General features: G+C 35.7%; 1 protein-coding gene and 1 pseudogene across 2 annotated transcripts; both read left to right on the plus strand.

Annotated features, from left to right (window-relative positions):
• Positions 1 to 4,541: 4,541 nt before the first annotated feature.
• On the plus strand, positions 4,542 to 18,377 carry LOC114379188 (annotated as a pseudogene).
• Positions 18,280 to 23,261, plus strand: LOC114379187 (TMV resistance protein N-like). 2 transcript variants are annotated; one of them, XM_028337788.1, is made up of 6 exons: positions 18,280 to 18,377; positions 18,983 to 19,496; positions 19,725 to 20,838; positions 20,942 to 21,223; positions 21,392 to 22,390; positions 22,488 to 23,261. In XM_028337788.1, exons 2-6 carry the CDS (start codon positions 18,988 to 18,990, stop codon positions 23,007 to 23,009), a joined length of 3,426 nt encoding a protein of 1,141 aa, XP_028193589.1. In that variant the 5' UTR covers positions 18,280 to 18,377; positions 18,983 to 18,987; the 3' UTR covers positions 23,010 to 23,261. The 2 variants fall into 2 exon arrangements, with proteins under 2 accessions (XP_028193589.1, XP_028193588.1); XM_028337787.1 differs by lacking the exon at positions 18,280 to 18,377 and having other exon boundaries at positions 18,457 to 19,496.
• The last annotated feature ends 1,083 nt before the right edge of the window (positions 23,262 to 24,344 follow it).

A 24,344-nucleotide genomic window follows, 5' to 3' on the forward strand; every position in this document is an offset into this window, starting at 1 on the left:
AAGATTTCAAAGGACTAACCGCCTGAGAATTCTTTTGTATCCCCATTCACAAAGTTTCAAAGGTTTAACCGCCTGAGAACTTTGTCTTAACACATTGGAGGGTACATTCTTTGTGGTACAAGTAGAGGGTACATCTACTTGGGTTGTTGACTAAGAACAAGAGAGGGTACATCTCTTGTGGATCAGTTCTAGTGGAGGGTACATCCACTAGGTTGTTCAAAGAGAACAAGGGAGGGTACATCCCTTGTGGATCTTTGCTTGTAAAAGGATTTTTATAAAGTTGAAAAGAAATCTCAAAGACTGCGGGTCGCTTGGGGACTAGATGTAGGCACGGGTTGTTGCCTAACCACTATAAAAACTCTTATGTGTTTGTCTCCTTCTTCCCTACTCTTTTAATTTCTGTTGTGCACTTTAATTCCCGCTTTTACTTTTGGTTAAGTTTCTTTTCCATTCTTCATTTACTTAACAACATAGTAAAAGCCTTAGAAGAGTAAATTTTTAATTAGTAAAGGCTTAGGAATAATTAATTCAACCCCTCCTTCTTAATTATTCTGAGGCCACTTGATCCAACATTAAGCGTCACCATCATAAATCACCCCGACCGATCACTATCAAACCTTCTGCAAACTCTCTGTATTCTCTCCCTCCCTCAGAAAACCTTTGCACCCAAAAAATTCTCATTCTCTTAGAAGCTTCCTTAAACCCTAGCAATGACCAAGAAAAAGAACCAAACACAAACCACACAGGCTAACCCAGACTTCAGGAATAACCCATCTTCTGCTTCATCCGAAAAAGGTGAAGTTGTACAAATTGCTAGACCGGCACTAGTGTCTACCATTGCTGCAAAAGCCTCGCTGAAAGACAAGGAGCCCAAAGTTCGCTTTGAACATTTCTTTGACATCAAGTCGTTGGAGAATGCTGGATACATTATCAAGAAGACCCCAAGGTAGTGGTGCTTAAACTCATACGCGAATTCTGGAGGACAACCAAGGTCTACCGCAACGAGGTCGTTGGAGGTTATTTTGTTGGCCAGGTTCTTGGCATCACTATGAAGCCGTCTATAAAGACCATTGCTCAAGCTATTAGCTGCGAGTGTAGAGGCAACAAGTTCATGAGCAGTTGGGGTAATGAACTTGAAGACCACATTGGGCACTCCTTCTAGGGACCCAACAGGGCCAACATGCCAAGGAAGTATGGCACTTTATTGAGCAACACCAAGATTTTTTAGCATATCGTCACCAAGGCCATCATCGACAAACAAGGCTCAAAGGACTTCTTGTCCGATGCCTATAAGTTTATTTAGTATCACCTGATGGAAGGCACCCTCTTTGACTAGCCCTAGATTTTCTATAATTGCTTTGCAACTAAAGTGATGAAGGACAAGAGCATCGGGAAGGACATCTACCATAATGTAGTCGTAATAAAGATCCTTGAGGCCCATTGAGTGATAAGGAAGTTTTTGTACTACACTCTTGAAGGCGTACAAGATTGCATAGATTTTGAAGGGGTATTTTTTCCAAAGCAAAAGGTTTTCAACCAAGAAAACATATTAAAGATGAGATTAATTGATGATGGGTCTTTCTAGCAGACTCCCCTGGTGGATGATTCCATTCTTTCTGAACTTCATCAAAAATTTGGACTCAACACTAGACGAGATGACTAGTTGGATGCAGTATGGAAAACTGCTAATGAAGACCAAGTAGTGGACGCAGACATATCAACTACTCAAATGGAAAATAAAAGTAAGAAAAAGATGGATGCACATTCATCCAAGGCTACTCCTACACTCCAGCATCCACCACCCTTTCTTGTTGCTCACCAAGCAATAGGTGCCATGGACATTGATGGAGAAGCACAACACCTAAGAAGCAACAATCAACATCCACTGTAAAGCGCTTAAGAGAGCTCATTGAGATTGATGATGATGAAGATGAGTTAGTTTTCAAGAAACATAAAGTTGCACCCTCTTTAGATGAGACCATTGTGCCTTAAGTGAAGAAGTTAAAACCAACACCACATGTTCCTCCTCCTCCAACCCAATCTCGCACCCACATGTGAGAGAAAAGAAAAGCATAAAGGACAAAACATTTAGTAAACGAGCAAGCTAATGTTGTTGTTGCTCATGATCCTCAACCTACTAAGATTTCTCTAATTCAGGAACAGACCTCCACCGTCCAGTAGTTTGAAAGAAGCCTGAGAGGAACTAAGGTTATTCACCACAAGAAGAAGAAGAGAGTTGAGTTCAATGATGATATGGATGATGAAGTTCCACTACAAGCACCTCCTTCACCCATCCACCTTGATCACTTCATTCATCAAGGACCACTTGCCATTGACCCCAATCTCTCCAAAGAAGACCTTGCACGGTTATGGTTTCCTATGGCCTTTCTCTCTGAGAATGCTTATAACATTCAAAAGAGGTTGGATGCAGAATTCCAACCAGCAACTAATTGGACACAATTGCCTCTGGATGTTGAGGAGGAGACTATTACATGCCTTTTGTCCATGCATAAAGACTCTGAAGTTGCATCCTCTTCTACTACATTGGATTAATCTACAAGGATTGAAGTCCTTCCTCCACCAATTTGGAAGCATCTTCACCCTATGATATCCAAGCCTACATCTGCAGCAGCCCTGCACAAAAGTGTGTACAAGATTTCATCCAGGGCCTATAGAGAAATAGTGCAATATGATAAAGATATCATTGGCTTGTGTAGAAAGATTAATGCTCAACAGATTGACCCATCTTTTGATGACTTTGTACCACCATTCTTGCATCCAAAGAACATACAACTTTTCACTCCCATGTCTCAATTCGTTCCTTTAGTCTATGACCATCAAGCCATTCCACTGACTAAGGAAGACATCTTCAATATTGGGATGATTCTGATGCAACGAGGTCTCACTGACCAGTGGTCAAGCTTCCCCCTAGGTATCCACATTTTCCAAATCGCAACCATAAAATACATGCCAAATAGAGTTGCTCTAAGGTTGCCTCCATTGGATCTCCAAAAAAGGAAGGGAAATGTGCTCCCTCACAGCAAACCGATGCCTCATTCTGGTCCTAAGGATAACTTAGCCTTGCATCCAATTCCCTATGATTGGGACAAGTATTTTACTAGGGATGCTGCAACCAAGACCTTCACTCTAAAGCCAGACATTGAGTTAAACCAGAATAATGCCTTGCTCTTTTATTTCAAAGACATGTATGAAAAACTCACATCTTGCATCCACTTCAAAGTACGACAAGGAAGACACCTCCAATCACATGCATATGGTGCAGATCCTACGTCCAACAAAGATCTATAGATTCAACGATTGACAAATGTGCTTCCTGAGGCAAGAGAATGATAATGATTTTTACCAGTGACTCATTTGAGGGCCTATTAGTCATGATTTTCAGTTTTCAACATTTTCTAGAGTACATTTTTTAAACAAGGTGAATTGCAAGATTTGCTAATGAAAAACATAATATTGATTTAAAAGAGTTATCAACTATTTTGGAAAAGAAAAATATAAATTTACAAATAAATTCCTCTAGTTATGTAAAACTCGCCAATGAAGAAGAAGATGGACCACAAATGAGACCCAAGGCAAGTGACTTGTAAACTTACAACAAAAAATAATGAGCAAGGGCAAAAGCTTTCAGAAGTTAGGGATCTAGGCCTTCATTGATATCATTTCATTCGAGCATTTCATTGAAAAACATGAGTACATCACAAAATTGGTTTCACGTGGGGACCATAACTCCACAAACTCAAAATCAAGGATATAGTAACTTGCTTTAGATTAAAAAAATGGAATATCAAGAAGAAAAAAGAACGACTCATCTTTTAACGATAATTGTGGTAGCGATAGAACATGTGAGTTGAGGATTTCTCAGAAAGAGTTTTTTTTTTTCCTGAAATTTATTGAGGACAAACATAAATAGTGAGCCTAGAAGCATTTAATTGTGATTGAGAGTAGCCAAGGACAAACATAGATAGTGAGTCAAGAAGCATTTAATTGTGACCCAGAGTAGCCAGAAACATCAAAGTTGGTGGCTATACGGATGAACGGTTCAAAGATTTTGGAAAAAAGAAAGGGAAAAAGGAAGAAATTAAAAAAAAAAGAATGTCTCCCAAAATCAACACTTAGAAGGAAGAAGATTTGAACTTACCATATCTGAATAGCTTCATGAGTGAATCCCAAACATTTAGAAAATGAAAAGAGAGGGAGCGAGAGAGAACATGAGATGTGGATGAGGAACAAGAAATGAGGTTATTCAATTTTTTCTTTGAATTTGAGAGAGAAAAAGAAACATTTTTTTTTTGTTTATTGCTTTGAGGAATATCTAGTTAAAAGATCAATATATCCTAAAAAAATAATATGGTGTCATTAAATTAAAAGGGGTCAAGAAAGTAATATCCATAGGAGTTTGAAATCTTATATTTATATATCTAAAAAAAATAACAGGTGTCGTTAAATTAAAAGGGGTAAAGAAAGTAATATAAATAGGGGTTTGAATTCTTATATTCATTAGTAGATTAGTGGATAGTAGATGCCATTGAGCTATTCTTCAACATATTTACATTCTTCCTTCTTATGCGGTACTAGTTAGACACATTCTTCCGTTATTCCATTTCCAAGTTCAACTTTTGCTAACCAACCCAAAACGCATCTTAAGAACGAAACAAACCATTCCATTCAGTAACTGAAAAACGAAAAACTAAGCCGAAAAATAAACAAGCTCTCAGTCATTATTTGCGACCTTGTTGCAGAGCTTAGATGCGCGCCCCCACTGTAAGAAACCTATGCACCCTCAGCAACCTCTTACTCTCGGAGGTGTTAACCTGCAAACGCAACACCATCGTTGTCCCCTCCACAAAACCTTCTCCTGAATCAGAACTCGACCTTGCTCGTGACACTTCGCAAGGTTACCCTTTTCGAAGTTTCCATTTTTACGTATTCCCATGTTTTCATTTACGTTAAATTTGGTAGAGGAGTTCTGTTGCGTTAATGGGTTTTGGTTTTTGGTGCTAAATGAGCTAGAACAATGTTGGGGTTTGTGCTGGCAAATGCGCTGGCTTCGTTGTTTTGTTTCCTTAGTGGCTACTTTGGTGTCTTGTTGGGGTATTTGGGCGTGTAATGATGTTGTCTTTTCAATGTTTTTGTGCAGGGGATTCGATTGAAGAAAGTGAGGATACTAAAGAGCTTTCTGATATATGGTGCTGTAAGTGTTTGTTAAAATTACTGTCAGAGTACAAGTCTTATGTTTTTCTTTGGACGATGTGGAGGAGACTAGGGAATTGAAATGTGCCTTCTTGGCTTATGTTGTTGTTGTCTTATATCAATGCTGGGTATGTGCTATTTTTTCTTTTCGCAGCTAAAGAAGACAAGAGGTCTGCTTCAGAGGAAATTGATGATGATGACGAGAAAAGGCAAAGAGCTGTAGATATACCGTGGATACCGGGCCTGTCTCATGGTAAATTGTGGGTGAAACGGAAGGAGGTAGCGCGTGAGAGGAAACAAAAGTGGATTTTTAAATGCACGAGTGATGACCGTTTTGACAGGTTAATTAAAATGTGTGCAGATAAACTAGGAGCGGGAAAGACCGTTTATGTGTTTGGTCACTTGGGTCGAGAAACGGGTGTGAAAGAGTACAATGCATTGATAAAAATGTGCATAAAGAAGGCAAGGGCAACTGACGATGAATTCATTGGTGTAAGAGAAATGAGTAAGGCTTTTCACCTTTTCAAATCAATGAGGGATCTTGGGTATCCACTAGAAGAGAAAACATATGGTCCACTTCTTCGGTATTTAGTTGATACAACTTTTCACTGATATTATCAAAGCTGAGAACCCTAGTTCAGCTTCACAATTGGGTTACTACGAAATGTTGCTGTGGTTAAGAGTTGGCGATGAAGAAATGATCCAGGATATTTGTGAATATATTACAGTCGAAACTAGTGAAGACACATCTGCTTTACGAGGTTGGTGAATCAATTATTCATGTGCAACAATATTTCATGATTTGTTTCGTCCAACTTTGAAAATCCAGTGCAGGGTTTAACAGGAACTTGTAAGAAATTCATGAGTTGCTTTACTTTTTCACGTAGGGACAATGATGATGCCTTCCATAATACATTGTTCTTCATTTCATGTACTACTAGGAAAAACTAAGTGACATGATCTAAATGGATAACTGCTTTGGAAGTAGATGTTTTGTGCCTTTCTATTGCAATTAATTTTTTTTTTTCTAATTCATGTCTTAGCCATGTTAGAAACACGGTAAGAAAACTGAATTCATGTGGTGCATGAAACTCAGGCCAATTCAATTCTTTTTTGCAGAAAGTTACTTGATGGCTCTTTGGGAAAGTGATAGGAAAATGCAGATTTTGGATGTGGTGAAGAATATAGACATCACAGAGCTTTCATCTGAAAAATCTATTGCTGATATATTCCAATCATTAGGCAGGTTCCAGCTGGAATCTGTTGCGGACGATTTACTTTTGGATTTGAGAGCACGTGGTATGATTATGATCTTATTTTCTTATCTAAGCATCATTGCAGATGATATTAGAGGTGGTGCACTGTTCTTTTTTAAAAGGAAGACATTTTTTAAATATATGTTTTCCGCTTAATATTTCAACTGTTTGTCCTGGGATTTACATATATTTGGTGGGTTCTATCTGGTTTGTAAAATGATCATCATCATCATCATCATCATCATTATTATGTAAAATTGTAAATGCAATTTTAATTATAATAGAAATTGAAATTAGTTTAAAATTGTAGTTTTAATGTTTGGACTGCATAGTAAGAGTTAAAATACAATTACACTATATTCATAATCAAGTTTCAGTTTTCACAGTATTGAAGCTTTTGAAAAAATATTGAAATATTATTCTCAATTCAAAAAATAATTTTTATTCATCATAACGGCAATCTTATTTTTTTTTCTTATTCTTTCATTTAAAATTAACTTTTCATTTATTTATTTGAAATATGGTAAGCTCACAATAGGAATCTGACTCCAAGATATTGTAACACAGTTTGGGTATAGATCCAGTATATATCGTTTCCCAAGTCAGGTCTAATTCTTGTTGAAAAACATTAAAACAACCGTATCCCTGTACTGTACCTCAAGAAATTCTCCATATAAAAACACATGCTTTAGAAAACCCCTTTTATCACCTTTCTGAAAAGATTTGCTTAAATTTGGTCATATGTGTTTCATGTGAAGCCATAACTACCTAGAGTTCAAAATCCTAGATAATGGGGAAGAGGAAGAGGAAATGTGGAAGTCATGGTACTCAACAGCAACAATGAAGTGAAGACCAAAGTAGGTAAAAGAGTGGTAAAGGGAGAGGGTCTAGAATGTGGGTTTTAGACCTAATTCAACCCCAAAAGTTAGCTCTAGGGTAAGGGTTGACCCCCACTTATATATTTTATCTTGGCCTTATTTCTAGTCAGCGTAAAACTTGGATTTTTTCCAATACACCCCCTCATGCCCAACACTTTTTTGACTTGGTGCGTGGATGACATGGTGAGTGACCCGTTTTATGGATCTATGATAGGCTCTGATACCATCTAGAATGTGGGTTTTAAGCCTAACTCAATCCCAAAAACTAGTTCGTAGGATGAGGGTTGCCTGTCACTTATATATTCTATCTTGACCTTATTTTTAACTAATGTGGGAGTTGGGTTTTTCCCAATATAGGGGGTTGGACACATTGGTGCATTCTTGTAGGGAGGATAGTGTATAGAGGGAGTGAACAAAGGGGAAACAAGATGGAGAGATGTGGGAATGGGTTGGTGTTCAAAGGGCAAGGCGGGGGCAGTGGGCTAAACCAATATTCTCAATAACCAAAAAACAATTGATTTTCAACATGCAGGAAGATTTATTGTGAGTTCATGATTCATTAATGGTGTGTTTGGTAGAGAGGAGAGAAATATTTGAGATAAATTTTTTACCTTTTTTGTGGGACCCACACCTTTTACACTCTACTTAATTAAAAAATTTCTCTTCTATTTCCATCCTCTAAACCAATTACACCCTTAGAGGGAAGAATCAACATAGATAAATAAGTCAGAGGAGAGATGGAGAGTGTATAACAGAAGTGCATTGGACTTGGTGGCCAGATCAATTATCAAGCTTTGCCAAATGTCAAACTTATTAGCATTTGTGCGTGGGTCCTTGTCCAAGAATGAGGGACAGTTTGTGTTAGTGAGCTTAGCTTGAATGGGCTTTTTGTTCCGAAGTGCCTTGGCAGTACTTTGGACTCATGCCCTTTTTGCTTATATACCCCTTAACTTGTTTCTAACCCACCAATTTGGAACTTGTTCTCCAGGGCTCACCTTCAAGTCTGTGAGATTATGTCTTGATATTGTATTTATTAGTAGTTATTCTATTTCTTATTAATCAGTAATTGATTTATTTTGTAATCAATACTGATTCCTTTTCCATATTATAAATAAACATGAGGTGTGGTCTACTCTGAAACACAACATTACAGTAAAACACTGTTATAAAGTCTGACTGACTTGGTCTAGTTGTGACCTATCTTCAATTACTAGTATGGGTTTGTACTTCAAGTTTGGGCTTTAGAGACCACAGATCTTACTTTCATTTATTGCCTGGGCTTGTGCTCTTGTTCTTGAGTTTTAGAAGCCTCGGGCCTGTTTTTATTATTTTGCCCCGTCTTTTTTATTTGGTTTGACCCTTTTTATTTGGGCCTTCGCCTTATAATATTATTTTTGCCTCCCTCTCTCTGTTTTGGGCTTTTGATTTTTCTTTGGATATAGGCTTTGGCGCTTTGATACCAAATTTGAATTTGTGTGTGGGCCCTTGTCCAAGAATGAGAGTGTGTGTTGGTAGACTTAGCTTGGGTGATCTGTTTGTCCAAAATGCCTAGACACTTTGGACTCATGACACTCTTGCTTATATACCCCACAACTTGTTTCTAACCCATCAATGTTGGACTTGTTCTCCAACAAAACTTTTGTTACATCCTACAGTGGTGGCTGGTGAGTGACATTTGGAGCTTCAAATCCCTTAAGGATGAAAAAAGATTAACAAGAGAGGCAAACTTGTTTTACTAATTTTTTTCCTTTTTGATTGTTATATTTAAGGAATCGTGTGGGGTTTAATTCATTTATTTTGTAATTCAAAGGAATTGTCATGCGGAATTGTTCTAATCGTAAATGTCACGCAAAGCTTAGTGTTTGGAACTAGAAGATCAAACCTACCCCCAAATAGGGGTCTGATATAAATGTGGGCTCCTAGAATCTATTTCATAGCCATGAAGAATGTCTTATCTTTGCCAATATTTTATCTAGAATAGTAATGGATGTTGAAAATCTGTTCCCCTTTGGAAGGATCAAGTATTATCTTCCCTTTAAATGCAAGTATTTTAATGAGTGGTTCTTATGTAATGCAGATCATGATGCAGATAATATTTCAAACTTCGTTGTTAGTTATGCTGTTAGCATTCCAAATTTAGTGGTGAGGAACTTCTCATGAATGCTACTGGTAAATGTTCTTGATGCTATGTGATACTGGGATGTCCTGCCTGTCTACAGTTTGCTTCTTCCTAGAATTATGTTTCTAATCTTACATTTAATGTTGAAACTTCAATCACAATGGATGATGCTTGAATTCCAGCTTGCTAGTTTATGTTAGCAACTTTGCATGTATTTTATGGATAATTGCTTTATGATTGATTTTGCATGCAAAACAAAAAGGATCATTTAGACGCCATACTATTTGAAGTTTTTTTTTTGGTGAATGCCATACTATTTGAAGTTGTTGCAAATAGAACAGGCATACAGGGGGATTGACTGAACAGGAATTCTCATAAACATGGGTTAGGATTGAAACTATTCATCTTGCATATCATACTCATGAAACCGCCTAATAGCTTGAGCTTTTGTGAGAGTTGGTTATTGGCATGGCATAAGACTATGGAATTTGTTCCTTGATGCCATCAAGATTTCCGTACAAAAAGGTGGAGGTCCATGGTTTTGCATCTCTAATTTTATGTAATTTCTTTTCACCTTATCTAATATCTCAAATGAATAATTAAACCTTAAGTTTATATTTATTTCTTATAATACTAACACATGGTAAAATTGTTTGTACTATACTTCTTGCTCTTCTGCTCTATTTAATTTGGTTCATTACATTCAGAAGTTTTGCCCCACTTATTTGTTTTGTATCTTTTTATATTGCTTGTTTACTATGTGATAAATTAACTTGCTCTCCAGCTTCTCATCTGTGTAGCCACACCCTCCCTTTTATATTATTTTCCATCAATACTAACATATTTTAAGATATTTTTTATCTTTAGCTTTTGTCATTGATAATCCAAGATTCTTTAAGTGGTTTGTGATGCATATTCCATTTTAAGTTTCTCAAAGCTTCGTGGATTACTAGTGGCCTTATTTTGAGCAGGAACTGCTTTAATCCTTCTACTGCCATGACGTTTTAAACCATCATGTCTGTATATTATAAAAGTACATAATGTTGATATAATTTTGACCACAGTCAAGAGATGCCTGCAAGGTTTTTTTTTTTTTTTGTTATTTGGAATAATATTGGCCTAAAGTAGTTGTATGTTATGAAAAATGATTTTTTTTTGGGTGTTTTCATGTGTGTTGTTTGGTAATGTGGAAGGTAGAAGATATCATCCTAAAAGTCAAGAATTTGCATGAATTATTGGAACTGTTGCCTTCAACCTCATCATATGAAAAACTCATTTTGCATTGCTGTGGATTAGAGAAGGTATAACTCTCTTTTTATTCATCCTCATATAGTCATATTATGGTTATCAATTGGTTGCAAGAACCTTGTTCACGAGAAGGAAAAAAGAGAAGAAAATAGCAAGGAAAATGATTATAAGATGAGTACTGAGTGATCTCTTAAGAGCCTTTACAGAACACTCAAACCTGCTCCATACATCCATCACTTGCCTAACCAAAGTCTAAAATTGGACAAATGGAAATAGTAATCTGTTTATTATTCGCACTAATTACTTAAATTTTATCCAAACAATTTATCACATATTAAAATTTTCTTCAATTCTTTTACTTTCCCCCGCCATAAGTTACCTTTCTGCTGCTTCCTTTTCTATTACTGACATTTATCCTGACTGATAGGAAATATTTCAGGATCACAGCCATTGCCTTGTCCATTGACTTTTGAAAGCTTGGCTAGTCTCAAGGATTTGTATTTATAAGAAAAAACAGAATAAGAGAAAGTGACATAACCCAACACCCTGTTTACTGCAATGTTTTGAAAACTAAATCCAAGATTCAATTGGTGATGCCTCTGGATCATGGTTTGATTGATTTAGCCTGGTAAAATTTTTATTTAACATGATAAAATTTGAACAGGACATAGAGCTGGTTCATGCTCCAACTGTGTGATTGGTTTTTTTTTTCCCTTTATTTTGTTATTGCTAGAGAGTGGAGAGGTTGGTCTATTTTCACAAAGTAATTTTACATCCCCTTTTTACCACTCACTTACTTCAACTGGATAGAGAAGTAGAAGACATTTGAAAAAGGTTAATCATTGGTCTGAAAATTATGCTATCCTGATCTCTTTTTGATGATAACCGAGAGTTAGGACCAGTTATGAAAGTTATTGGTAGAAAGTAATAGTAGTAATTTATTATTTATTATCAGAATATGTGTAATAATAACTGTCATTAGCAGTTATATTTTATCAGAATATGCTTTAGGTGTAAACATACTAATAGCTGATGGACAATAAAGCAATGGCCTATGTTTTAGGTGTGCAGAGAAATTCTGTGGTTTACGCCTACAGAGATTATTTTTAAATGTTGTCTCAGAGGTACACATGCGTATTATTTATAATTAGACATTGGAGTATGAAGGGAATTAGTCATAAGTGTACGAATACTCCTCTCTATAAACTCACTCACAATAATGCAATTACAAGAACATTTTCAGTTTCTCTCTTCGAATTCTAAAAATATGGAAACAAGTTAAAGCAGTAACTGAAGGCCATGGATTGCAAAGTTTCATCTAGCCCCTACCGTATCTGACACAATCTTCTCAGTTTGAATTAACTTTTGAGATTGAGTTAGACCAGTCTATTTTCAATTCTAATAGATCTCAATGAGTTTGATTTGTTGTACCATTTATTTTATAATTTATGAAACAAATATTTTATTCATATACCTCTGTCTAGCATGGCTGTATTTTAATTAAATTATTTTCCTTTTATTTTCAATGCAGGTGGGCGTAGCTCTTGATATTGTTGAAAAAATGTGTGAAGCTGGATTTACCTTGTCAACTGAGGTGTTACAGTACATATTACAAATCTGTGAGGAATCTTATGAATATGTTCTGGTATACTACATCTTCCTTAGTCCTTACTACAGCTCCCCCGTTTCTTCGTTTTTGACAATTTACATAATAACCCATTCATCTGGTCTCTAGTTTTATAAGGAAATGTTTCATTTACAACATTAATTCCCAATTTTCATAAAATTTGACCCATGTTGGTCAGTCATCTAAAATTGTGAGGTTACATAGAAATGACCAACCAATATTTTACATTACTTGTCAAAGACTTAGGATTTTTGATTTATACGACGTGGTATGGGAAAAATGGTTATTGGGCAAGAAAAGCCTTCATTATATCCGGATTTCGATTAGAATTACATAATTAAGTTTATCTTCCTTTTGCCATTTCTGTATTTTCATGAAATTTCATACTTAAAGTAGAGCAGGCTTCATTTTTTTATGCTTTAATTAACTGTGATAGTTTTTAATTTCTCTAAAGTTTAAACCCTTATTCTTCATATTATACTGATTTCTATTTTTTCTTTTCTTCCATGCTTGACTAAACATCAAGGTCCATCAAATCTATTCCATAATATGTCACTATCATTTGGAGTTGAATGGTGAAATATGCAGGTGTTTGGTACACTTTTTCGTGAGGATGAAAGACGTAAGTTGTATTTTTTTTTTACATGGTTGCATACATATGTGTTCTGCAATGTTGTCATGTAAAAGCAGAGGAAATTCTATTATCTGGTATATATTTTTTATGTTAACCGGTATTGAATATTCACATAATATACTTCCTTTTTTTTTATCAGCACATAATATACTTCCTAAAACCACTCCTTAAGACGAATGACCTAATAGTCAATTAACTTCCAAAATATGTAGTGCCATTTTGGGTGAACATTTGCTAATTGATTTAGAATTAAAATAATTTTGTTTAAAATTGATTTTGAAGTGAAATGATGTATGTTTGGATGTTTTTACATGTTGATAAACTAATATTATTGATGTCATAAGAGAAAATACAATTGGCTCAAACGAATCTCTGAGCACTAACAGATATTTACGGAGTAGAGATTCTAACTATGTAACTAACTTACAGCTGTACTAACTAACTAGGGGTTAACTCTAACTAGTAGAGTTAACTTACAGAGTATCCACTCACATTACCTTGAAAGCAAGTTTGCTACAAAACTTGTAAATTTTTCAACCTAACACACATTTTATCACTTCTAATCAAACCAAGGTTTGGAGGCAAAATCAATTTTATGAACCTAACAATGACCAAACATCTATAATTTTACAGAAATCTTGTTTGACTGTTGGCAAAATTAATTCTGATACTTCCCACCGTGAAACCAAACATACATTCTTAAAAGTAAAACCGATGAACATCATTGATTGACTGACTTCCCTTGAAAAATGCTCTAGGGTACAAGAGGTAATAGAAATTAGAAAAAAACTCCTTTTAGTTAGGAATTTAAATTTTCTGTCTGACATTGGTATCAACATGTGAAATATGCAGCAAACTTATTATGTATTAATTTTCTTAATGCAGTTTGAAGGTGCATTCAGGATGATTGCTGACTTAGAGGATATGAATTTCAAGCCTACAACAAACATGTACAATGCTATAATGGCAGGATATTTTCGAGAGGTGACATTCTTGAATTTTTAGGATAAGTCTATTCTCAGTCAAACATGTACAATGCTATGATGCAGTTTTTGTCATTTTTGACAATAAGTTAAAATAGCCTCTTGACGTGCATGCTAGAGGCTTCAAAATGTAGATGGCATGGACATTTTATCTTTTATGGATATACTATTTTTGAACTTTTTTTCTCTTCATTATTAAGTAAAAATATTGATTTTGTTTCAAACTCTAATAATATACATTTATTATTAGTATTTATTGTAGTGACCATTATGTACTCTAACACAGTTTTAAGTCCATTATACCTCTGTTTTCTCCTATTTTAACACAAATAATGCATTCCTTTTCTCACTGTTTTTGATATTTTGTAGAAGAACATCAGTGGAGTGTTGAGGGTCCTTAAGAAAATGCGAGGTGCCAATGTAAAACCTGATTCTCAGACTTTCTCCTATTTGATTCGGAATTGTGAAAAGGAAGAGGATATAATGAAGGTAGCTTAATCTTAACAGTAAGGCATGACTTGAAATTGGGCATAAACTCTTATTTTTAAGTCGTTATATTGTCTTTTGTCTAGTGTTCTTGTCAAATGGTTATTGTAACTTTTAACATTGATAATCTCCTATGTAATTTTCCCTCTAAAATGAGGGTGGAAAATTGGTTTATGGAAGGATAGAGGGTAGGACTTGATGACACTACACAGTAGTGCATCAGTCTTCTTCCATTTGGCACAATGCCACTATCTACCACTGTCACAAAATTGGTGGTAGTGGTAAGCTGGTCCTTGTACCCTTCACTACTAATCCATAGTGTGTGGTGGTGGGTGGCAGGTGGTGGGCAGTAGGCAACAGCCTCTTAGGGTCTATATACCATGTTGAAAGAAAGGAGAGACATAGAGCTGCTGAATCTGTGTGTTTGAATGACACCAGAGTTTGACTTACGAGATTTTGTACCTCTAAATTTGATGACTTGCCTATAAACCACTATTCAATAAATACAAAATATTTGAATATTATTTTCAATAGAGACAACAACTCTGAATTTTTCCCTTAAAAACAACTTCATCCTCAAAGAGAACGAATTCATCAACTTCCTTACCACTGCTATAAGGAGTATACATTACTTGAAGTAGTTTTTTACTTCTTAGCTGTTAGTTTAGTCTAACTACTGTAGTCAGTAGTTAGTTTATTGTTGTCAGTTTTGTTAACTGCTATATATTTCAATCTGTAATCTGTTATTAGTTGGGTTGAATAATATCTATCTCCTTCAATCTCAATCTCTTCTTCTCTATCAAAATCTCTCAACCTCTTTATGGTATTTAGAGCTTAGGTTGATACAAAACCTTTGTTCATGGCTTCTGCAACTCTGATCTCTCCTCCTTGCTCCCTCCACCTCCTACTCAGACGGCAACTGTATTGACGGCAAGTGCTTCAAAGTCCTTTGCGCACTCGATTTCTCAAAAATTGAATGCCAAAAATTATCTTCGATTCAACAAGTTGAACCTGTGATCAAGAGTCATCATCTTCAACGCTTTCTTGTTAAGCCGATTATTCCGCAGAAATATGCTGCTGTCGAAAATTGTGATTCTGACAAAGTTACCGATGTGTATAATGCTTGGGAGGAACAGGACCAATTTCTTCTAGCTTGGCTTTAGTCCACCATCTTCGGCAACATGCCTTCTCGTGTGGATGGTTGCAAGTCTTTGTGGTAGCTATGAGATCGCATTCAATCACATTTTCAGTCGCTCACTTGAGCTCGTGTTCGACAGCTTCTAAATGAACTTCGAAGTCTCGCTCTTGATAATTGCTCCATTACTGATTATCTTTTCCATGTTCAGAATCTTGTTAATGAACTCACTTCTATTGGTGAATTGTTGCCTGCGTTTGAACATTTGAATTTGGTTCTTGCTGGACTTTCTGATGAGTATGAGTCTTCTATCTCTGTTATTAGTACTCGTTTTGATCCTCTTTCAGTTGATGAGGTTGGAACAATTCTGTTAGAGCATGAAGTACGCATCCAAAGGTCCAGAAAGTGAGCTTTAGGTTCAATCAATCTCGCTTCTGGCACCTCTACAATTAATCCAAATCCTGCACAATCTGTGAACCCTACTTCACAGGTTCAAGTCAATTTGACTACTCAGCCCTCTTCTGGTGACAATTCCACTTATGATTACAGTGGAAATCGATTTTTCAATGGTCGTGGTGGTCGGAACTTTGGTCGGAATAATCGTGGTGGTCGCACCTCAGGCCGTGGGTGTGGTGGTTGTGATTGCTTTGCTGATGTACAGTGTCAAATTTGCTATAAATTTGGACATGGTGCATCGTTCTGCTATCATAGGTTGGAAGAAAACTATGTTCCTACTCTTCCTCCACCTGCTTCACTTGCCCCTGCTCAGACCCAAACTGCTACAGCTTAAACTTTTCAGTGGACACCTGTTTTGCCTTCACTAAGTACAACAAGCTCAGCCAGTTCAGTATGTGGTTTCCTCACCTCAGTATGGATATGTCCAACCTGTTCAACCTCAGTACACCTATCTTCAGTCAGCACCTCAGACCAATCAACAATCCCATCCTCCACAAGTGTTTTTGGCCAGCTCTTCTGCAGTGCCAACTCAGAATTGGTACCCTGATTCTGATGCTTCTCACCATGTGACTAACATGTCACAAAATATTCAGCAAGTAACTCCCTTTGAGGGCCCTGATCAAATCACCATTGGGAATGATTAAGGTTTGAATATTAATTCCTCAGGTGTTTCATCCTTTTCCTCTCCTCTTAATCCTCAATTTTCTCTTGTTCTGAGTAATCTATTGATTGTTCCCTCTATTACAATGAATCTTATCAGTGTTAGTCAATTCTGCAAAGGTAATAATGTGTTTTTTGAGTTTCACTCATCCTTTTGTATTGTTAAATCACCAGATTCTAAACATGTTCTTCATAAAGGTCTTGTGGGAAGTGATGAACTCTATCAATTCCTAGCTTTGCTTACTTCCATGTCTCAGCTCAAGGGTTCTTCCAATGTCTTTAATTCTGTTCCTTCAAATAAAACTGCTGTTGTCAATACAGCTTCTTGTAATACTGCTGTTGATAATGCAGCTTCTTGTAAATCTGTTTCTTGTACTACAGTTCCTTGTAATTTTGTTTCTTGTGCTAGTCCTGTTGTTAATACAGCATCTTGTATGGCTGTTTCTTTTAGCACTTGGCATTCTAGACTAGGACACCCTAGTGTTAATGCCATGAAAGTTGTATTCCAACTTTGAAATCTTCCAAACATTAATAAAAGTTCAACAGATTTTTGCAATCACTGTTGTATTCGAAAGACTCATCATCTTCCTTCTTCTCTTTCTAATACTGTGTATGCTAAATCCTTTGAGCTTGTTTTCACATATTTGTGGGGTCCTGCATGTTGAAACAAGTGGTCTCGGAATAATTAAGAAAGGGGGGTTGAATTAATTACGAACGTGTCTTGACTAATTAAAAATTTATTCTTCTTAATGTTACTAGATTCAATTAGGCTTTACTACTAAGTTATGAAAAAGTAAAGAACAGAAACAATAACTTAGACAAAAGTAAAGCGGAAATAAAAAGTGCACAGCGAAAAAGTAAAGAGCGTAGGGAAGAAGAAAGCAAACATAAGTTTTATACTGGTTCGGCAACGACCCGTGCCTACATCTAGTCCTCAAGCAACCTCTTGAGATTTCCTTTCCTTGTAAAAATTCTTTACAAGCAAAGAGCCACAAAGGATGTACCCTCCCTTGTTCTCTTTGAACAACCAAGTAGATGTACCCTCTACTTGAAGCGAACCACAAAGGATGTACCCTCCCTTGTGTTCACTATTACAACCAAGAAGCTACCCGTTTCTTACACATAATTCTCAGACGGTTAGTTCTTTGGATGAAGGAAGAAAATCTCCAACACAGGTACCTTTTGTTTACTTCCATATTATTGGAATTCATTTGTAATCCTAAAAAAAAAGAATTCATGTATGGACCTTGTCCAAGAGTGTGGGAGAATTGGTGGGTTTTTTTTTTTTGTTTACTTCCACATGTATTATAAAAAACATCTGAGGTATCAAAATTTTAAAAAATGAGAAAATAATTAATAACTCTATTTTATTTTGATGTTATATATATGCTATAAAATTAAAATAAATCTTGTGACTTTTTTATTTATTTTTAAATTTTATATATAATGTAAAAGGTAAAAAAGATGTTTTTCCACAAGCAAACACTTCCTAAAATTTTTTTATGGTATCGCTTGTTTGATGCCGATAGGCCTAGCTGTATTGCAAATTCAAGTCATACTTTTCCGACGTGCTGAAGAAACAAAGTTCAAAGATTCCACGCGGTGAAGTTCTATGGTCTTTGCATAAAGTAGTAATTACGAAAAAGAACATCCTGAAAGTCTAGTGACCACATAACGTCAAAAGGTAATTGTGTTTCAGTGGAATGGTATGTGTGAGGAAACATGTTAAAGCATCATTGCCATCTATAAATATTGTGTACTCTATTCTCGGGTGTAGAACTAGCTACTTGTACCAGTGTGGGAAAAGTTAAAAAAAAAAAATCCTTTTCTTTATATATGCAAAAATAGATGTACTCTGCTAAGCATTTATTCTTTTGCATTTCCTTTACATTTCTTCAAAAAAAATTCCACGCGTAGCTGTACTGCCAATTCAAGTTGAAAGATTCCACGCGGTCATTAAGTTCTACTGTTAATGACTTTTTACAAAAAGAACCTTTCAGAGAAAAAACACGAAAGATAAAGTGTGTTCATTTTAAAGAGAGTAAGTACGAGAGAAGGCAAGTGGAAAGGAAAGTGAGAGAAGCTGCCACGAAAGTGTACACATGACCATATTAGCTTTTCCTTCAAAGAAGTTGCCAAGAAGTGTAGAAAGCAAAGAGGGAAAATAAGATGCAACCGTACTATAGCTTTATGTAAATGGAACATCTGTTAGTGTTTCCCTATTGCAACTTCACACTAACACTAATACTCTTCATTCTCAACAAGTTAATTTGCTTCCACTGTTGCCAGTTGCAATGGTTTCTAAGGCCATCATCCAATGCAGCTCTTCTTCATCTCACGTGATGAGGACATATGATGTGTTTGTCAGCTTCCGCGGTGAAGACACGCGTAACAACATCACTTCGTTTCTCCTTGGAAGTCTCGAAAGCAAAGGCATCGATGTCTTCAAAGATAATGAAGATCTCAGGAAAGGCGAATCCATAGCACCCGAGCTGCTACAAGCCATTGAAGTGTCTCGCATTTTCGTTGTGGTCTTCTCAAAGAACTATGCTTCTTCAACTTGGTGCTTGCGTGAACTAACACATATCTGCAATTGCACTCAAACATCGCCAGGAAGTGTTCTGCCTATTTTTTATGATGTTGATCCATCAGACGTGCGAAAACTGAGTGGATCTTATGAGGAAGCCTTTGCCAAATATAAAGAAAGATTCAGAGAAGACAGAGAGAAGATGAAGGAAGTGCAGACATGGAGAGAAGCCCTGAAAGAAGTGGGCGAACTCGGTGGTTGGGATATCCGAGATAAGTAATCCTCTCTCATTTTGTTTTCTAAACTTACTGTCTCTCTCTACAGTAGAGTTAAGAGAGGTATCATGTATATTGGGTTCATATTTATGCATGCTTAATGAACTTAGTATTTTAAAAGTCAAAAAATACTCTTTGTTTTGTTGTTATCTTGTCCTATATATGTACATTCTGTTTTGCTTCACCTGAGGTGATGATTTGGCATCCTTCATTTTCTTTATATTTCCAGGTCACAAAATGCAGAGATTGAAAAAATTGTTCAAACCATAATAAAAAAATTGGGTTCCAAATTTTCAAGTCTTCCGAAAGATAATCTAGTTGGGATGGAATCTCGTGTTGAAGAATTAGTAAAGTGTTTGCGTTTGGGGTCTGTTAATGATGTTCGAGTTGTTGGAATTAGTGGCATGAGTGGAATAGGAAAGACTGAGCTTGCTCGTGCTTTGTATGAAAGAATCTCTGATCAATTTGATGTTCATTGTCTTGTTGATGATGTAAGCAAAATTTATCAAGATTCTGGTAGATTAGGTGTACAAAAACAGTTACTTTCTCAGTGTCTAAATGAAAAAAATCTAGAGATTTATGATGTTTCCCAAGGAACATGTTTGGCATGGAAGAGGCTACAAAATGCAAAGGCACTTGTAGTTTTTGATGAAGTTGTTAATGAAAGACAACTACAGATGTTTACAGGGAACAGAGACTCTCTATTACGCGAATGCCTAGGTGGAGGGAGCAGAATCATCATAATATCTAGGGATGAACATATATTGAGGACACATGGGGTAGATGATGTTTACCAAGTCCCATTGTTGGATAGAGAAGAAGCTGTTCAGTTGTTTTGCAAAAATGCTTTCAAAGATAATTTTATTATGAGTGGTTATGCAGAGTTTGCAGATGTTATACTGTCACAAGCTCAAGGCAATCCCTTAGCAATTAAGGCGGTGGGCTCATCTTTGTTTGGCTTAAATGCCCCACAGTGGAGAAGTGCAGTGGCTAAGCTAAGAGAACAAAAAAGTAGAGATATTATGGATGTGCTGCGAATTAGTTTTGATGAGTTGGATGACACAAACAAGGAAATATTTCTAGATATTGCTTGCTTCTTCAATAATTTTTATGTGAAATCTGTAATGGAAATTCTAGATTTTCGTGGATTTTACCCCGAACATGGCCTACAAGTTCTCCAAGACAGATCACTCATAATCAATGAATATGGGATCATTGGAATGCATGGCTTGTTGATAGATTTGGGCAGGTGCATTGTTCGAGAAAAATCACCTAAAGAGCCAAGCAATTGGAGCAGATTGTGGAAGTACCAAGATCTCTATAAAATCATGTCAAATAATATGGTAAAATAATTTTTTAAGTACAAAATCGTAGGTTGTCAGTGCTCTAGAATATATAAAAACTTCAAAAGTTCTGAAATTTTCTTTTCCCTTTACAATGTTGTAGGCAGCAGAGAAACTTGAAGCCATCGCTGTTGATTATGAATCAGATGATGAGGGGTTTCATGAAATAAGGGTCGATGCTTTATCGAAAATGAGTCACCTTAAGTTGCTCAAACTTTGGGGTGTGACTTCTTCTGGAAGCCTCAATCATCTTTCTGATGAATTAGGATATATTACTTGGGATAAATATCCTTTCGTATGTTTGCCTAAAAGTTTTCAGCCAAACAAACTAGTTGAGTTGTGCCTGGAATACAGCAACATCAAACATCTGTGGAAAGATAGAAAGGTAGTGTAAATTATTATTCTAGCTTTTTCTATTATGTTTTTCTTTAAATGAACAAATACATACAAACTCTCTTATCTTATTCCTTTTCCTCAGATTAATTAAAGAATCAAAAGAAAGCTTAAGTGTCATTATTAACTCTTGTCTCCTACTATTGACCCTTCACTGCAGCCTCTACACAATTTGAGACGTTTGGTTCTCTCTCATTCCAAAAATCTAATCGAGTTGCCAGATTTAGGGGAGGCTCTAAATCTTGAGTGGCTAGATCTGAAAGGATGCATAAAACTCAAGAAGATTAATCCATCCATCGGTCTTCTAAGAAAGCTGGCTTATTTGAATTTGAAAGACTGCACAAGTCTTGTTGAGTTACCACATTTCAAAGAGGACCTAAATCTTCAACATCTAACTCTTGAAGGATGTACACATCTCAAGCATATCAATCCATCCGTCGGTCTTCTAAGAAAGCTTGAATATTTGATTTTGGAAGACTGTAAAAGTCTAGTAAGCTTACCCAACAGCATATTGTGCCTCAATTCACTTAAATATTTGAGTCTATATGGCTGTTCAGGACTGTATAATAGCGGGTTATTAAAAGAACCTAGGGATGCAGAGCTTTTGAAGCAGCTGTGTATAGGTGAAGCTTCTACTGATTCCAAATCAATATCCTCCATAGTGAAAAGGTGGTTTATGTGGTCTCCACGTTTGTGGTATTCCAGAGCACATAACGACTCAGTTGGTTGTCTGTTGCCTTCCGCGCCAACTATCCCACCATCTATGATTCAACTTGATCTAAGTTACTGCAATTTAGTTCAAATCCCCGATGCTATTGGAAATTTACATTGCTTAGAAATCCTAAATTTAGAAGGAAACAGTTTTGCAGCACTGCCTGACCTCAAGGGGCTTTCCAAACTGCGTTATTTAAAATTAGACCATTGCAAGCACTTGAAAGATTTTCCTAAGCTCCCTGCACGAACTGATTTGTCATACACTTTCCTCTTACCAATACTGGGAAGAGCAGTAGAACTTCCAGTTTGGGGATTTAGTGTGCCTAAAGCACCAAATGTAGAACTTCCAAGAGCATTGGGATTAAGTATGTTCAATTGCCCAGAATTAGTTGAGAGGGAAGGCTGCAGTAGCATGGTTTTATCATGGATGATACAAATTGTTCAGGTCTGTACGCTCCTTCCCCTCTCCTTCTCTCTTTCTCTTTTTTGTTGTGTATAGGAATCAGGAACTAACGTCAGTTGTACTATGTTTGTGGTACTAGGCGCACTACCAAAGCAATTTTGCGTGGTGGCCTATAGGAATGCCTGGATTTTCCAATCCATACATTTGTAGTGTTATTCCAGGAAGTGAAATAGAAGGGTGGTTCACCACTCAGCATGTGAGCAAGGACAACTTAATAACCATAGACCCACCTCCCCTTATGCAGCATGACAAATGCATTGGCGTTGCTTATTGTGTAGTATTCGCAGCTCATTCAACAGATTTGGAGATGGTTCCTCCAGAAACAGAACGAGGTTATCCTGTTATGGGCATCGTTTGGATTCCGGTGGATGTTCATGAAGATGTAGTCACAGACAAATCAGATCACCTGTGCTTATTCTATTCGCCTACGTATATAGGAATTGGAGACTGGAAATTAAAAGTGAAAATAATGGACAAGAAAGGTTTTCCTGTGGAGGTGAAGAAATACGGGTATCGTAGGGTACATGAAGAGGATCTAGATCTAGAACCATCACTCAACACAGCAGGAATCCGGAAGAGGAAAAGGGGAACTGATGAATAAAATGATTGTTTTGGTTGTTAGAGAATAATACAATTTTTTTATCCTTTTTATGTAACTTTAACGAAGCCAGTGAATTAGTATGCTTTTACTATAACATTGTCGAAGACGGATTAGACCTCTGAATCAGGTTTGATTGGTTAGATTTGTTAAAGTTTTGTCTAAACTGTAATTAGACTTTGGCCTATCACCTTGTCTAGGCAAATTGTTTTTGCTTAAAATTATATATGAATTTAAAATTGATTCTATGATGAATAATGAACAATTGATTCTGGTATATGTGAAAAAATAATTTTAAGTAGAATTAATTTAAGATGTAGAGATCACAATAATTTTAAAACCACATAGATATATTTATAATACAAAAGTAAGTATTTTTTTATCATTCAAAATAAAACCTAAAACACATATTTTATTATTAGTGAAAAGAATAAATAAATAATGCTTATGGTTAAAAAATCTAATGATTTATATTTAAATTTAATTTCAATATATTTGTTTTAGAAAATTTAACCCTCTCATCTAATTATAAATCATTTTAAAACTATTGTTACAAATGTCAACACTTTTCAATTATGTGACAATCATGTTGGGATTATAATATAAAAAACTTTCATATTATTAGACTAATTAACATGATTGAAATATTTGCTTGGAATTCCTTCACAAACTGTCTTTTCATCAAATTACTTACACTGCAATTATAGTACCACCAAATAATGCAAGATTAAATCTTTTCAACTGCCCAGAATTAGTTGAGAGGAACCATATATTGCTCTAAGTTTAGTTTGTCATGGATGATACAAATTGAACAAAATAATTAGCAATTGCATTTCAGTAAACATGCATTGTATTCAAGAATTGTAGGCATAGTCAAGTATGGAAGCAAGACTTTCCCATCAAAAGCAAAAGTAGCATTCACATCTACCATGACTTCTGGGATAGGCGATCCAAGCCTTTCTTTACAATATGCAACATTGTTAGAGTAGAGTCTGTTTTATCCTTTTATAATATATAAAAGGTAAACTTTTTAATATCATATACAATTTAATAAAATTAATAATTTTAAGGAGGGAGAGCATTTTATATTTTGTGTCACTATATTAATTCAAAATAACTTCTCACATTAATAATAATTTAAATTATTTTTAATATTTAATTTTACATATTGAATTAATATGAAGAAAAAATTATTAAATAAAATAAATATAAAAGTTTACACTATTTAATTTGACATTACTATCTATGCACAATTTTATTTATTTTTATAATTAGTTACTTTAAATTATATTTCCTGAAAAATAATAAATTAAATTCATGACTTTAAAGTTATAATAT

The sequence above is a fragment of the Glycine soja genome, chromosome 12, assembly GCF_004193775.1.
Source record: "Glycine soja cultivar W05 chromosome 12, ASM419377v2, whole genome shotgun sequence".
In the NCBI taxonomy this organism is placed as follows: Eukaryota; Viridiplantae; Streptophyta; class Magnoliopsida; order Fabales; family Fabaceae; genus Glycine; species Glycine soja.